This window comes from Myxine glutinosa, chromosome 8 (assembly GCF_964187855.1).
Source record: "Myxine glutinosa chromosome 8, kmMyxGlut1.1, whole genome shotgun sequence".
NCBI lineage: Eukaryota > Metazoa > Chordata > Myxini > Myxiniformes > Myxinidae > Myxine > Myxine glutinosa.
In genome coordinates this window covers 111,347,965-111,364,272 of record NC_136268.1, presented here as the reverse complement: position 1 = coordinate 111,364,272, position 16,308 = coordinate 111,347,965, and the positions used below count along the sequence as shown (strand labels likewise).

The following is a 16,308-nucleotide window of genomic DNA, read 5'->3' as shown; positions in this document are numbered from 1 at the left end:
GCTTCCAGAAAGCTCACATTGTCAAGCTTCCAGAAAGCTCATATTGCCAGGCTTCCAGAAAGCTCATATTGCCAGGCTTCCAGAAAGCTCATATTGCCAGGCTTCCAGAAAGCAGCTCAGTGCTGGCAGAGGAATTTACGCACCTGGGATGCGAATGCCCGGCTTGGCACAGTGGACGCAATCCACGAGTGGTTCACGAGTACTCATCACAGCAGGAAAAGCTTGAGGACCTTCGACTCCTCCTGTGATTGTGGCACAAAAACAAAGCCAAGTCAATGAAAGCACTTTCAGAATTCTCTTTGAGGCAGAAGGTAAAAATATTTGAGGTAGTTTCATGCTTCAAGTGGAACTCGAAGATCATTTCACAGGCAACATTACGACATAAGAATGAGAGGAATTTTTACTGTTTCACATTTCCGTGTCATAATTGAAGAACTGGCATGCCACATCCCTGACAAAGAAAATGCAATTTTATGAATAAGGACTTCCGGTTTGGGGGTGGTGATAGAATCTGCAGTTGCTGCTTCCCCCTCACTAAAGCTAAGTTTTTCGAACCAGGTTCGTCATGTTTATTTGTTGTATCTTCGTTCCTGTGCTGCCGTTATATCCCGTCCAAATTCAAGTTTTTTCAGGTTCAAAATTTTGAAGGTCAAATTTTTTTTCTGAATATCTCCAAACGGAATTTTCATTGAATGTAAATGGTTTTTCTTGCTTTAAAAGCATTCAAAACATTTTTAAACGCTTCACCTTCCTTGAATCCCCTTCAGGTGTAATCATGTTCTTCTTCACTACGACCTCTTCGCTCTTTTCTGCCATACAAATATTGTCTACTATAAATGGATGAGGTGTGAGTGTATGTGTGTGTGTGTGTGTGTGTGTGTGTGTGTGTGTGTGTGTGTGTGTGTGTGTGTGTGTGTGTGTGTGTGTGTGTGTGTGTGACATACCTTTTGACGTCTATTAATTAATTACGTACTATTCAAATGTACCTTTTTAACCCTTTAGACTGCTAGATCCCTCAGAGTTTAGACCTTAGAAGACCCTTTAACACTTGAGACCCAAAAGTCCTTGATGACCTAAAACACCCAGGTGACCCAAAAGTCCCAGATGACCCAAAAGTCCCCGAGGACCCAAAAGACCCAAAGGACCCCAAAGTCCCCAAGGACAAAAAAGACCCAGATGACCCAAAAGTCCCCGAAGACCAAAAAGACCCAGATGACCCAAAAGTCCCTGAAGATCCAAAGTACCTAATGCTCAAGCAGTACAGCAGGCAGGTAGGTATGCTACAAGGCGTGTAAAAATTAGGGCCAATGGTCCAACGGGCCCCCTAGTTTTCCCAAACTGCCTGTCTGCTATGCACTTGGCCCACCAACACTCCTACCGCACCTACAGCACCAACTTTCTCTGTTTCTTCGACAAAAATTAATGATATAATCCCAAAACGAAGATTTTGTCCCAGGATATATATATATATATATATATATATATATATATATATATATATATATATATATATATATATATATATATATACTGTATATATATATATATATATAACAGAGAGAGATTGAGCAACAGCAGGGTTGAAGGACAAAATATCGGAACATTCCTCCCCACACCCATTATTCTGACAAATAATGGCTGTAGGGAGGAATGAGTGGTAGGGGGAGGATAAGACAGATAGAGAAGCAAACTCTTAAAGGAAAAACTGGATATTTGGAAGAAGGTGGGCAGGGTGAGAAGTAAAGTTTGAGTGGATGGGGTGAGGGAGTCGGTGTGGATCACTCCCAAATAGGACAAATGGAGATAAAGATGATGGGACAAAATCTTTATGTTTTGGGATTATATCATTAATTTTTGTCGAAGACACAGAGAAAGCTGGTGCTGTGGGTGCGGTAGGAGTGTTGGTGGGCCAAGTGCAGAGCAGACAGGCAGTTTTGGAAAACTAGAGGGCCCGTTCGACCATTGGCCCTAAATAATATATATATACACATCTGTGTGTGTGCACATCATGATCGGTTCAGTGTTCTAGCTCTTCTTAGAGCCTTGACTCTTTTTTTTAATGCGTCCTCCCCGAAGGTGGCCGGAGACATTATTGTCCTTCCGTCCGTCCGTCCGTCCGTACAGGCTAAACCTCGTTTTTCTCAGCAACTACATGTCCAATTGAGACGAAACTTTCAGGGTAGGAGTGACACCCATGCAGAATGTTTTTTAAATGATAATTGTGATGTGATAGGTCACGTGGTATGGCAGCCATCTTGGATTAAACACAAATAATTAAAAAATTATTTCTCCAAAACCGCTGACTGCAAAAATTTGAAACTTGGCATATTGTGAAGTACTCCCTTATCCTCAAAATCTGGAATTGCATGCACATGATCTATGCCCCATTTGTATTGAAATAATAAATTTATGACATCATAGGTCACATGGTTTGGCAGCCATATTGGATTTACCCTAAAACCTTGCAAAACATCTTCTCCCAAACCACCAAATCAATTGACTCAAAACTTTGTTCGTCATTGACTAGGCATGGTGATTAAAAGATGATCATGAAAACATCATTGGTTACATGGTGTGGCAGCCATATTGGATTGAAGGAAAATATTAAATAATTATATCTTTGAAACCGCTTACCCTATCAATGCAAAATTTTACAAATAGCATCTAACACCACTGTTGCATATAGTTTGAAAATGATGATGTCGTAGGTCACGTGGTTTGGCAGCCATCTTGGATAGAAAAACGAACCTTATCCGATCAACACTAAACTTCACAAACGGGTTCCCTACCCATAGGTATGCAGAGTGTACATTTTTAAAGGTCATATGTCATGTGGTATGGCAGCCATATTAGCTTGAAAGCCGATATTTAAAAAAAATCCCTTCTCTGGAACCGCTTCACTGATCGAAGTGAAACCTGTCATGGCTGGTGAAAATGTGATACTTGAAAACAGCTAAAGGGATTTCAATCAAACTTGTTTATTTTTTGGACAGCGAACGAGGGCATCTACCCGTTTTGGGACTATGCGGAAGCATATTGGCGACACAGTCATATTGCTCTAGTTTTTTAAAGGAAATAAATTTTGATGTATTTCAACCCTGCAAACTTGCTAGATTCTGGTGGAGTGAGAAGAAGGCTTGTATACCAGTGGAACAAAGGGCATTTAACTCTTCTGGTTGGAGGATCTCAGAGCTATCGATGAGGTTATTCCTCTTGAATGCACCTTCTCATAAAATCTCCTTGTTAAGACTAGCATCCCTGAAGACTGCAATATCCTGGGACCAATACCCACCATAGTCTACATAAACAACCCAAATCCAGCTTCCTGCACAAACCTCAGATCAACTTTGGAGATTACTCCACCATGTACAAGAAAGGGTCACCCACAGGCAGATTGAGACAGCAGCAAAGATCAGAAACTTGTTTATTGATTGGTGAAAAGATGTGAGATTACTGTAGTTCCTGCAACACCGTTTGGAACTGGGAAAGCTCCCACATTCTTACTCTATCGATTCTAAGAGTCTATCAAATCTTCTGAAGTTCTTTTACAACCAATACCTGGAATAATTGCAATATTTTCCCCCTACAGTCTCTCAATCCAATAAGACGTATCCTGGCAAAGTCATATTTCCTGGCTGGCCTCTAAAGTCTGACGCTCAATTGGCAAGTCCTCCTTGGATCCCTTCTCAACTTACCAGGCCTTCATTCAAAGTGCAATGGGTATAGTTCTCTTATTTCATCTGGTATATTGAAGGAGCTGGGGCTCCCACGTCGATCGGAAGAATGGACGCTACAAAAAGCTGGAATTCATCCGAGTTGCTTTAATCAAACCAAACACTCAGGCACTCTGAAAAGCCCGTTTATCGGGCAGCAATATATATATATCTATTATCCCGGAGCGCTTGCCCAGGAAAGGCGAGAGGGGGCGTGGCCCAGCGTCCTGGCTGCGGCCTGGCAAGTTGAGGGCGAGCCTGGCATGCCCGGGCGTCCCGACCGAGGCCTGGCAAGTTGAGCGCGGGCCTGCCCGGGTGTCCTGGACGAGCCCGGCATGGTGATCGCTCCGCGTCCTTGATAGGTGCAAGGCGATTGTGAAAACCCAGCGGTAGCCGCTACACACGTCCCCCCAGAATCGACTTGCACCGGCAGGGTCAATTTGAGGGGGGTCCTGATGACCCGGCCGAAGCGACCCCTGGTGGGTCGTGGGAGGGGGTCCGGTGTGGTGGTGGGCGGTCGAGTGGGGGGCACCGTGGACGGGGGGCGGCCTCGCCGCGGCGGAAGGGCCACCCGTGGTGGGTGGTCGACGTCCACGTGCGCCGGCTTGAGGCGGTCCACCGCAATCCGGTCCGACCTGCCGCCGATGTCGATGACGAACGACTTGTCGTCCCGTCGCAGCACCCGGAAGGGCCCGTCGTACGGCGGCCGGAGTGGCCCCCGATGTGCGTCGTGACGCACAAAAACATACTCCGCTGTGCGAAGTGCTGGGGGGACGTAGGACTGGGGGTCACCGTGGTGGGATGTTGGCACGGGGGCAAATCGTCGGGCGGCCTCCTGGAGGTCCGAGCGCTGGTGAGCTGCGGACCAGGGACTGGTAGCGTCGGGCACGAATTCGCCCGGGACGCGTAGCGCCTGGCCATAGACCAGCTCGGCGGTGGATGCCTGGAGGTCCTCCTTGGGGGCCGTGCGGAGGCCCAAAAGGACCCACGGCAGCCGGTCGGCCCAACCGCCGTCTTGAAGGCCGGCCATGAGCGCGGCCTTCATGGAGCGGTGGAATCGCACGCACAACCCGTTTGCTTGGGGGTGGTAGGCCGTAGTATGGTGGAGCTTGACCCCCAGGTTGCGGGCGACCGCGCCCCACAGCTCGGAGGTGAACTGTGGTCCGCGGTCTGACGAGATGTCCGCCGGTGCGCCGAAGCGGGCGACCCAGGTGGCGATGAAAGCCTGCGCCACGTCGGCGGTGGTGGTGGAGACGAGGGGAACGGCCTCCGGCCACCTGGTGGTCCTGTCCACCATGGTGAGCAGGTGTGTGAACCCCCGTGACGGGGGGGAGGGGCCCACCAGATCCACGTTGACGTGGTCGAAACGTCGTTCGGGCACGGTGAAAGGTGCCAGCGGGGCCTGGGTGTGTCGGTGGACCTTGGCCCGTTGGCAGGCCGTGCAGGTGCTGGTCCAATCGCGGACGTCCCGACGAAGGCCGTGCCAGACGAATCGCGCCGACACCAGCTTCTGGGAAGCTTTCCGGCCCGGGTGGGAAAGGCCGTGGAGGGAGGCGAAGATGCGGCGTTGCCAGGTGACGGGCACGATGGGGCGAGGCTGGCCTTGGGAGACGTCGCAGAGCAGGACAGTGTCCGCGAAGGGGATGTCGGCCAGGCGGAGGCCCGTGTCCGCCGCCCGGAGGGCTTGCACGAAGGGCTTGGTGTCGCTTGGTGTCGGTGGTTTGGTCCGCCGCCATAAGCGCAAAGTCCACGCCCAGGTGGACCGCGTTCGCGCTGGCTCGGGAAAGACAGTCGGCCACGGCGTTGTTTTTGCCGGCGACGTGCCGGATGTCCGTGGTAAACTCCGACACGGCGGAGAGGTGGCGCTGTTGGCGGGTCGACCACGGCTCCGTGACCTTGGCCATGGCGTAAACCAATGGCTTGTGGTCGACGAACGCCGTGAAAGGTCGGCCCTCCAGGAGGTGGCGGAAATGGCGGACGCCCAGGTGTAGACCGAGGAGCTCCCGGTCAAACGTGCTGTATTTGAGCTCGTTCGGCCGGAGCTGCCGGCTGAAAAAAGCGAGTGGCTGCCAAACCCCGTTCACCCATTGCTCATGTACGGCGCCCACCACGTAGTCGGAGGCATCCGTGGTGAGGGCGATGGGAGCGTTGAGCACCGGGTGAGTGAGCAGTGTTGCGTCGGCGAGGGCCCGCTTTGAGCTTTGGAAGGCCGCATCCATTGCTGCGGACCAGGCGATGTCGTGCTTGGCCGGCTTGCCCCGGAGGGCTTCGTAGAGGGGCCGCATGAGTTGAGCAGCGCGGGGCAGGAAGCGGTGATAAAAATTCACCATTCCCAGGAATTCCTGCAGGGCCTTTATGGTGCGGGGACGCGGGAACGTGGTGATGGCCTCGACCTTGGTTGGCAGCGGCACGGCCCCGTTCTTGGTGATGTGGTGGCCCAAAAAATCAACGGCCGTCGTGCCGAAGTGGCATTTGGCCGGGTTGACGATGAGGCCGTGCTCGCTGAGGCGCCCGAACAGTGTTCGGAGGTGGAGGAGGTGCTCGGCCCGGGACGTGCTGGCGACGAGGATGTCGTCCAGGTAAACGAAAAGGAACGGCAGGTCACGCAGCACGCCGTCCATCAAGCGCTGGAACGCCTGAGCCGCGTTCTTGAGACCAAACGGCATCCGCAAGAATTCGAATAAGCCGAACGGCGTGATGACTGCCGTTTTAGGGACGTCGGCCGCCCTGACAGGTACCTGGTGATATCCCCGTATGAGATCAATTTTCGAAAAAATGACCCGGCCCGCCAGACGGGCGGAGAAGTCTTGGATATGCGGGATTGGGTACCTGTCGGGGGTGGTAGCGTCATTGAGACGGCGGTAGTTGCCACACGGGCGCCATCCACCCCCCGGCTTTGGTACGATGTGCAGTGGCGAGGCCCACGCGCTATCGGAGCGCCGCACGATGCCGAGGTGCTCCAACGCGTCGAATTCGGCCTTCGCCACGGCGAGCTTGGCTGGGTCGAGGCGGCGGGCCCTGGCGTAGACCGGCGGGCCCGTGGTTGGTATGTGGTGCTCGATCCCATGCCGTACTGCGACGGCCGAAAACGTCGGCCGCGTGAGGGCCGGGAACTCCGTGAGCAGGCGAGCAAACTCGTTCGCCGCCGGGATGGCGCATGCCAGCTCGGTCGGCGTGGAGCTGCTCAATGTGCATACCAGGGAGCTGAAGGTTTCGGCGTTGATTAAACGACGCCGTTGGACGTCCACCAGCAGTCCGTGTGTGCAGAGGAAGTCGGCGCCGAGCAGAGCCATGGGCACGTTTGCGGTTACAAACGTCCAAGCGAAGCATTGGCCGCCGAAGCAGAGGGTGACGTTGCGCGGGCCGAAGGTGCGGATAGTCGATCCGTTGGCCGCAACCAAGGAGGGGCCGCAAACCGCGGATTTCCTGTTCTGGTCAGAGGCGGGTATGACGCTCAGTTGGGCGCCAGTGTCGCACAGAAAGTGCCGTCCGGACGCTTTATCCATGATGAACAGTAAGTTGCCCGTGTGGCCGGCGCTCATGGCTGGTAATGAACGCCGGCCCGGCCGTTTCCCAGCCTGCCGAAGGTGCACGGGGGTCGGCATGTCCGGGCCTTCTGTCCGAAACTGGCATGATAGTAACACCACGCTTGGTCAGGTGGAGGCCCCGGTCGTCGTGCTGGAGGTGGTCGGCTCGGTGTAGCAGCCGCCAATTGCGTCGGCAGTTCGGTCGTCGACCGTGCCGGGTGCTCGGGCGCCATGGGTGTTGCGTCGGACGGCGGTGGGTCCCATGTCGCCGCTGCGATGCGCTGTCCTGCGGCGGAGATCTTGTCGGCTTCTCTGGCAAGGGCCCGGGGATCTGTGATCGTCGTGCTTGCCAGGGCGAGGCGTACCGGGTTAGGCAGCTGACGGAGGAACAGCTCCCGGAACAGGAATGCCGGAGAGTGCTCGCCGAGCAGTGAAAGCATGTAGTCCATTCACTCGGAAGGGCGCGTGTCGCCGATGGGAGGGCGAAAGCGTCGAGGAGAAGCTTCTTAATTGCGCCATATTTGTCAGTGGCTGGCGGGCTCTCGAGGAGGCTCAGGGCGCGGGCCGCGGTGGCCGAACCGAGCGCTGCTACCACATGGTGGAAGCGGGTGTCGTCGGCCGTGATGCCTCGCAGGGCGAACAGGGAATCCGCCTGTGCGAACCAAACCGCCGCGTGAGCCTCCCAGAAGGTAGGCAGTTTAAGGGCGACTGCCGTGTCCATGTCGGTAGGTCACCAATGAAGGAGCTGGGGCTCCCACGTCGATCGGAAGAATGGACGCTACAAAAAGCTGGAATTCATCCGAGTTGCTTTAATCAAACCAAACACTCAGGCACTCTGAAAAGCCCGTTTATCGGGCAGCAATATATATATCTATTATCCCGGAGCGCTTGCCCAGGAAAGGCGAGAGGGGGCGTGGCCCAGCGTCCTGGCTGCGGCCTGGCAAGTTGAGGGCGAGCCTGCCCGGGCGTCCTGGACGAGCCCGGCATGGTGATCGCTCCGCGTCCTTGATAGGTGCAAGGCGATTGTGAAAACCCAGCGGTAGCCGCTACAATATCCTGCTTCCCTACCTTATACTCCTTGAACGGGTTGAGGCGAAATATTGGGCCTACGTTTTTTGTGCACAAGCCACAAAAGGTTTTTCTATTTTATATCTAAATACTGATCAATGTCGATACCTATTCTCTGCAACAACATGTACCATTGTTGTGTGGTACAAAAAAATGAAAAATGAAACACCTGACCAGCTGCTCGGACTAATAAATAATGCAATTAAGAGGAAGAGGAAGCACTCACTCCACAATGAAGCAGAGAGCAATGATGATGACGATGAGGGCAAAGAAGCCAAACAGTAAGACAATAACGATGACCTCTTGGGAAGGAGGACTAGTTATTTGCAGGCTTTTTCTGGTGCAACGTTCACCCTCGTAACCATTGGTGCAGCTACAGAGACAAAGGATGGGAGGAAAATGTTCTAGAATCATCATTTTGGTGCATACATCAAATCATTCATCAATTTTAAATTACACCAATGGGGCTGTCAATATCCTTTGCATGATTGACAAAGGTCACTCCAAGAAGACCTTTACAAGAATCATTTTCCTCTTTACTTAACAGTTTAACCTCTTTACTGTTCAGCAGACGTTTATACTTCGAATCGTCGTCAAATGTAACTGCAAGCTCAATGGAAATGAGCATTTGATTTTTGTGGAACTCAAGGGTCAGACTGTAGAATGCAAAGGTAAATAGTGCATACAATCAGCGAGAAAATGTAAACACGACTGTAGTTCAAACAACGTACTCCAATAAATCTATCGTGACTGCATAATATTTTGAGGCTGATTCTCAATTCCTCAAAATTGGAATCCCAGAAATATTGTTTGCAAATTTCACAATTGATGTAACAAGTTTTTCTTTTTTGTTTTTTTTACAAATTGTGATTTCCCTGCATTCAATTCAATAGATACAGCAGTAAACAATAAAATTGTAACAGATACATCCAAAAATGAGTCCCAGAAGGCCACATTCTAAATTTCAATCCCAACTTTACAACAGAAATAAAACAATTAATTAAACAAATAAATACTCTTAAGCAAAGGGCAAACCTCAACGTTCACGACAAACAGTGATTTAGAACATAGAACCTTTAATAACAACTACCACAATAATCAACAAGCAAAAACAAAAGAAAAATCATTGGCAGTCTTGACCATAAACAAACAAAAGAAAATTCTGGCGGACTAAAAAAAACAAAACTCATGTAACAACCCACCGCCATCACACGAATAGGTAATCAATCAAGCCGCACAATCCAGAATAAAAATAAGCAATCAGACAAGTCATCAATTACTACGCTTCCATCAGTCACAAACCCACAATTCCCAGAAACAGATCAACAACCAAAAGGATAAATAAATTGAAACTTGACAATGAAGCATCATCACAAATTAGTTACAAATACAATAAAAATGCCAAAAGCAATCATTATACCAAATAGCGTGACTCGGCGCGCTCCGCGCGCCTCATCACACATCGTTTTGGAGGGGTAGGCATCTTTGACCATTTCGGTGTCTGTTGGGTCTTCATGGTGTTTTGGGTCTTCAGGGCCATTGGGGTCTTCAGGGTCTTTCGAGTCTTCGGGGTATTTTTGGTCTTCGGGATATTTTTGGTCTTCGGGGTCTTTTGGGTCTTAGGGGTCTTTTGAGTCTTCGGGGTCTTTTGGGTCTTCGGAGTATTTTTGGTCTTCGGGGTATTTTTGGTCTTCGGGGTATTTTTGGTCTTCGGGGTATTTTTGGTCTTCGGGGTCTTTTTGGTCTTTGGGGTGTTTTGGGTCTTCGGGGTGTTTTGGGTCTTCAGGGTATTTTGGGTCTTCAGGGGTCTTGGTGGCCCTGGAGGGTCTTGGGGGAATTAAAGGGTCGTCAAAGGTCTGAGGGGTCTCAGCAGTCTTAACGCAATTAAGAGGATTAATTAAGAGGGTGTTAATTTTATTCGAAGAAGAAGAAGACGTTTTCGTCGCATATAAACATAGCGACATAACGACATAACCATATACGTTTGCTCTATTATAATAAGAAGAAGATACTGAAACCCGACAAACTTCCCAATAACGGGCATCGTAATCGGCCCATTTCGGATACTGGAAAGGTTCATCCGAAATAAAATGACCCCTTATTATTCCTTTAAGCCTGGTGTTGGCTTAACGGTTAAGGTGGCTGGCTTAAGATGTCAGGATCTTGAGTTCAAGCCCTTGTCAGCCGTTGAATTAACACTAGGTGGGTTGACTCAGCCTGTCGTCCTCCCGAGGTCGGCAAAATGAGTACCAGCTTACTAGGAAGAATGAGCTATTTGAGTATCATGGGTTGGAGCTCTGAGTTATGATGTCCCACAGGCCTCTGTACCATCTCCCTGACTTCACTATTCCTCTGTGACCCCCCCTGACCCCTGAAGCCAACTCACACTTCCGTCATATGCAGATGATCTAACCAATGCCTCGCAACATTCCAATTTTGTTCAGGTTACCTACACTACACCCTCCACAAATATCTCGACAATCTTGAAAACTGCCTCACACTGAACCGCACGACTGCATCGCCACCAAAATCTTTTGTAACCCTTCTCACCCCAGACAGAAATGAATCCAATGCACATCCAACCATTACCCTTTTCAATGACCAACCTTTTCTCAACAAACATCCAACATTACTGGGCATCACTTTGGATAACCATATGACGTTTACAAAAACAAACAGATCAACTCACTGCAAAGGTTAACCGCAAAATCAACACTAAAAGCACTCACAAATACAACCTTTGGACCACAAAGATCCATTTGTAACAACCTACAAACAGTTCATCCTGATTATCATCAATTATACCAGGCCTGGTGGATTCACTTGTAACAACCTACTCAATTCATTGCCTCTGCAGCTCAACATCCCTCTCACCCACGTCACTCGATGACCACCCATGCTCCACCACAATGATAAACGAAATGTACAACTGCTCATTATTACTCTCATGTCCTTAATATTAGAACTGCACCCCTACGAAACACCTACAAGCGCCATCACATTCACAACTCTCTATCATCACAGTCCATAGACCATCGACCCCCAAACAATATCCTCAACCTTCCTCCCCACAAAATTCACTCTTCTGAGGCAACACTTGGTCATTAAATGAGAGTCCATCTGGCTAGACTCCGGTATGGACATCACCCTTCCCTTCTCTTATGCAATATCAACATGGGCTGCGACCCAGACTAAAGCCAACATGTCCCTTCTGTCTATCTTCCCCACAAACCACCTGGTAAAACAAAGACACCTCTTCAACATCTCTACTGCACTCGATCTCTGGAAAGTTATTTTTTTCTTTAATGTAAACCATCATCTAGCTGTTACATAGGCTGGCAGGATAGCCAAGAGGTATGCAAACTCACCTTTCAGGTGTCTAGCCTACGTTTGAATGCCCAGCAACAAACTGTCTTCCTGATGATTGACATACAGGGAAATTCATCAATGTGTGTGCTGTCACAACTCCATTAAGCTGAAGGACCCGTCTGCCAGCAGTGCTAGTTGGTGTACAAACATCATGCTACATAATATACTTTTTGGTCCTATTTCTCAACAGTGAAGAATCACTTTTAAAAAAATTTAAAGTTTTAGTATTCAAATCTTCACCAAAATCCAAACAATTAATCGTTGCCACACACTCAATCTGTCCGGCAAGTTTCATCTGAATCCGTGCATACATTTGAGATATCATGCAATATACAGTGCCTTCAGAAAGTATTCACACCCCTCAGCGTTTTTCACATTCTTGTTGTGTTACAGCCTGAATTTAAAATGGGTTAAATTGAGATTTTTTTGGTCACCGATCGACACATAATACCCTGTAATGTCAAAGTGGAATTTTGTTTTTAGAAATTTTTACAAAAGAATGACAAAATTGAAATACAGAAATAACTAATTTACATAAGTATTCAACCCACTGAGTCAATACTTCGTAGAAGCACCTTTGGCAGTGATTACAGCTTCGAGTTTTCTTGGGTATGTCTGCATCAGGTTTGCACATCTGGATTTGGGGAGTTTCTCTCATTCTTCCTTGAAGATTTTCTCAACCTCTGTCAAGTTGGATGGGGAGCATTGGTGAACAGCAATCTTCAATTCTTTTCATAGATTCTCAATGGGATTCAAGTCTAGGCTTTGGTTGGCCGCTCAAGGATTTTCACGTTCTTGTTCTGTTCACGTTCACGTTCTTGTTCACGTTCTATACAAGGGGAAAGGTGACCCTCTGGAGTGTGGCTCGTATCGAGCAATAAAGTTATTGGAGCATGGAATCAAGGTATTGGAAAGGGTGTTGGAGACGAGGATAAGGAACAAAGTGAAGATCGACGAAATGCAGTTTGGATTTATGCCAGGAAGAGGAACGACAGACGCGCTCTTTATTGTGAGGCAGTTGCAGGAGAAGTACATGGAGAAGAGGAAGAAATTGTTTCTTGGGTTTGTTGATCTAGAGAAAGCATTCGATAGGGTTCCACGTGAAGTATTGATATGGGCATTGAGGAAGTTAGAAGTGGAGGAATGGTTGATCAGAGCAGTGATGGCAATGTACAAAAGAGCGTGCACAGCTGTAAGGACGAAGGACGGGAACAGTGGTGAGTTTGAGGTGAAGGTGGGAGTGCATCAGGGGTCGGTACTATGTCCACTACTTTTTGTAGCTGTGATGGAGATGCTGGCTCAGAACGTAAAGGAGGGTTTACCGTGGGAGTTGTTGTATGCAGATGATCTGGTGTTGATTGCGGAAAGTATGGATGGACTGAAGGAAAAGATGAACAAGTGGAAGGAATGTATGGAGACAAAAGGTCTGAAGGTGAATATAGGAAAGACGAAGGTGATGGCAAGTGGTAAAGCATGTGGTGAGGTGGAAAGAACTGGGAAGTGGCCGTGTGCTGTGTGTAGGAAGGGTGTCGGAGTGAACTCCATTCAATGTACAATGTGCGCTGAGTGGGTTCATCGAAAATGTAGTGGTCTGAGAGGGTCATTAACCAGTGTGGCAGCTACATTCAAATGTAAGGTGTGCACAGAGGGAGCTGCAGATGGAGGAAATGTTGAGTTGGATCATGGAGACGGCGTGAAGCTGGAAGGTGTGAAAACATTTTGCTACCTCGGAGACATGCTGAATGGAGAAGGTGGATCAGACACGGCAACGGTTGCTAGAGTGAGATGTGCATGGAAGAAGTTTCGGGAACCGAGTGGCGTGCTGATGAGGAGGGGAGTGTCGTTGAAGCTGAAGGGAAATGTGTATGCTGCATGTGTGAGAAGTGTTATGATTTATGGGAGCGAGACATGGGTCATGAATGTAGAGCAGCAACGAAGGCTGGAAAGGGTGGAAATGCGAATGGTTCGGTGGATGTGCGGAGTATCGTTGAGAGAGAAGAAGACAAATGATGAATTGCGAGAGATGATGGGAATAGAGCCTGTGATTGATGCTGTGAAGAAGAACAGGTTGAGATGGTTTGGTCATGTGTTGAGGAAGGATGAAAGTGACTGGTTGAGAAGAGTGACGGAAATGAATGTAGAAGGAAGTAGAGGACGGGGAAGACCGAGAAAGACTTGGCTAAAGATGGTGGAAGAAGAAATGCGGGCAAGGGGGTTAACAAGGAGAGATGCAGAAAATAGGGCAAAATGGAGAAGATTGTCATGGGGACCGCAAGGATAACCCCCGCTCTAGCAGGGAAAATGGCCTTAAAATGCATGTTGTTGTTGTTGTTGTTGTTGTTGTTGTTCTGAACCCATTTCAGTGTTGCTTTGGCTGTATGCTTGGCGTCATTGTCCCGTTTGAACGTAAATCTTCGCTGCAGTCTCAGGTCTTTTGCACTCTGAAGCAGGTTCTCAAGGATTTGCCTGTATTTGGCTCCAATCATTGTACGTCTCTATCCTTTAAAGCCCCCGCCACTGAAAAGCATCCCCATAGCATGATGCTGCCACCATGCTTCACGCTAGGGATGGTGTTGCATGGGTGATGAGCTGTGCTCGGTTTCCACCAGATGTAGCACTTTGCATTCAGGACAAAGGGGTCAATTTTGGTCTCATCAGACCATGGCATATTTTGCCTCATGCTCTCACAGTCTTTCATTTGCCTTTTTGCAAACTCCAGGTGTGCTGTCATGTGCATTTTTCTCAGAAGTGGCTTCCATCATGGCCACTCTCCCATAAAGCCTAGATTTGTGAGGGCTGCAGACACTGTTGGCCTTCCGGCAGGTTCTCCCATCTCAGCCAAGGATCTCTGTAGTTCTGTCAGAGTGATCACCGAGTTCTTGGTCACCTCCCTGACCAATGTCCTTCTTGCCCGGTTGCTCAGTTTGGTCGGACGGCCAGCACACGAAAGAGTTTCGGTAGTTCCTCATACTTTGCATTTCCAATGATGGAGCTCACTGTGCTCTTGGAAAACTCTAGAAATCGTTCTATACCCTTCCACAGATCTATGCCTCCTCAGAATTCTATCTCGGAGTTATATGGACAGTTCCTTGGACTTCATGATATAATTTCTGCTCTGACATGCATTATTAACTGTGGGACCTCGATCTAGAAAGGTGTGTTTCTTTCTAAATCATGTCCAATCAATTGGATTGGCCACAGGTGGACTCCAATCAAGTTGTAGAGACATCTCAAGGATTATATTATCAAAGGAAATTGCATGCAACTGAGCTCAATTTGGAGTGTCACAGCAGAGGGGTTGAATACTTATCGACTCTAGACATTTCAGCTTTTCATTTTTAATTATTTTGTAAGAATTTGTAAAAAAAAAAAAAAAAGATTTTAAACTGACAATTATGGAGTATTATGTGTAGATCAGTGATTTAAAAAAAAATCTCAATTCAATCCATTGCCTACAGGTATGTGCACTCGCTTCCGACCCAGCTCGAATTTCCACTTCACATCCTAACAAGTGAATCCTCTTGGATTGCGCTGAGGTTCGGGCTTGGAATTTCTAGGAGGAAGTATAATTTGTATGCAATGAAAGTACATGTAATATGGGATCGAGTAAGATCGAGTAAGCTTCACCAGTGCGCGTGCGCGAATTTACGTCACGTCGGCAGCGAGAAGGCGTTCCCCAACACGAACCAATCAGGAACTGCCACGCCCACTTATATGATCTCAGAATTCCTGTGACAGATATTAGCGTTACACTGGCTGGAAGTCATTCGCTAGAGGCGCTTCCTCAGCGCCAATAAAGTGACTGGAGTTCTAATCCCAACTCAACTATAAACTGTCATCCTGGTGTTTGGCAAGCAAGAGGAGGCATCAATATGCGCGCCGTCCCTCAGAAGGACGTCAAACTGGTTGTCTAGTCTGCTGGCATTAATTAGTGGATGTTAAACACCTCACAGTGTCTTATGAAAAGAGTCGGTGAGTTATCGCCAGTATCCTGAAGAAATTACAAATTCATGCCGAAATCATCAGTCAAACATCAGGTTTAGCAAACCGGTTCATGAAAGACAGGCCGCACACATTCTCTGGCCAGCCCCACACAAAGTTGGGAATAAAGTGCCAATGTTTTTGTAGTAGTAGTAGTAGTAGTAAGGGTTAGTAGTAGTAGGAGTAGTAAGGGTTAGTAGTAGTAGTAGTAGTAGTTGTTAGGGTTTGTAGTAGTAGTAGTAGTAGTAGTCGTAAAGGGTACTAGTAGTAGTAGTAGTAGTTGTAGTAGTAGTAGTAGTAGTAAGGGTTAGTAGTAGTAGTAGGAGTAGGAGTAGTAAGGGTTAGTAGTAGTAGTAGTTAGGGTTAGTAGTAGTAGTAGTAGTAGTAGTAGTAGTAATAGTAAGGGGTACTAGTAGTAGTAGTAGTAGTGGTAGTAAGGGTTAGTAGTAGTAGTAGTAGTAAGGGGTACTACTAGTAGTAGTAGTAGTAAGGGTTAGTAGTAGTTGTAGTAGTAGTAAGGGTTAGTAGTAGTTGTAGTAGTAGTAAGGGTTAGTAGTAGTAGTAGTTGTAGTAGTAGTAGTAGTAGTACTAAGTAGTAGTAGTAGTAAGGGTTAGTAGTAGTAGTAATAGTAAGGGTTAGTAGTAGTTGT

General features: G+C 48.2%; 1 protein-coding gene across 1 annotated transcript in view; it reads right to left on the bottom strand.

Moving 5' to 3' along the window:
• Window positions 1–16,308, bottom strand: part of LOC137432853 (uncharacterized) — a 62,298-nt gene that overhangs the window by 3,853 nt on the left and 42,137 nt on the right. The window contains exons 3-4 of the mRNA XM_068125108.2: window positions 8,535–8,681; window positions 144–242 (exon numbers count right to left, since the gene is read on the bottom strand). Coding sequence (XP_067981209.1) covers window positions 194–242; window positions 8,535–8,681 — 196 coding nt within the window. The 3' untranslated portion in view covers window positions 144–193. The remainder of the gene's footprint in view (window positions 1–143; window positions 243–8,534; window positions 8,682–16,308) is intronic.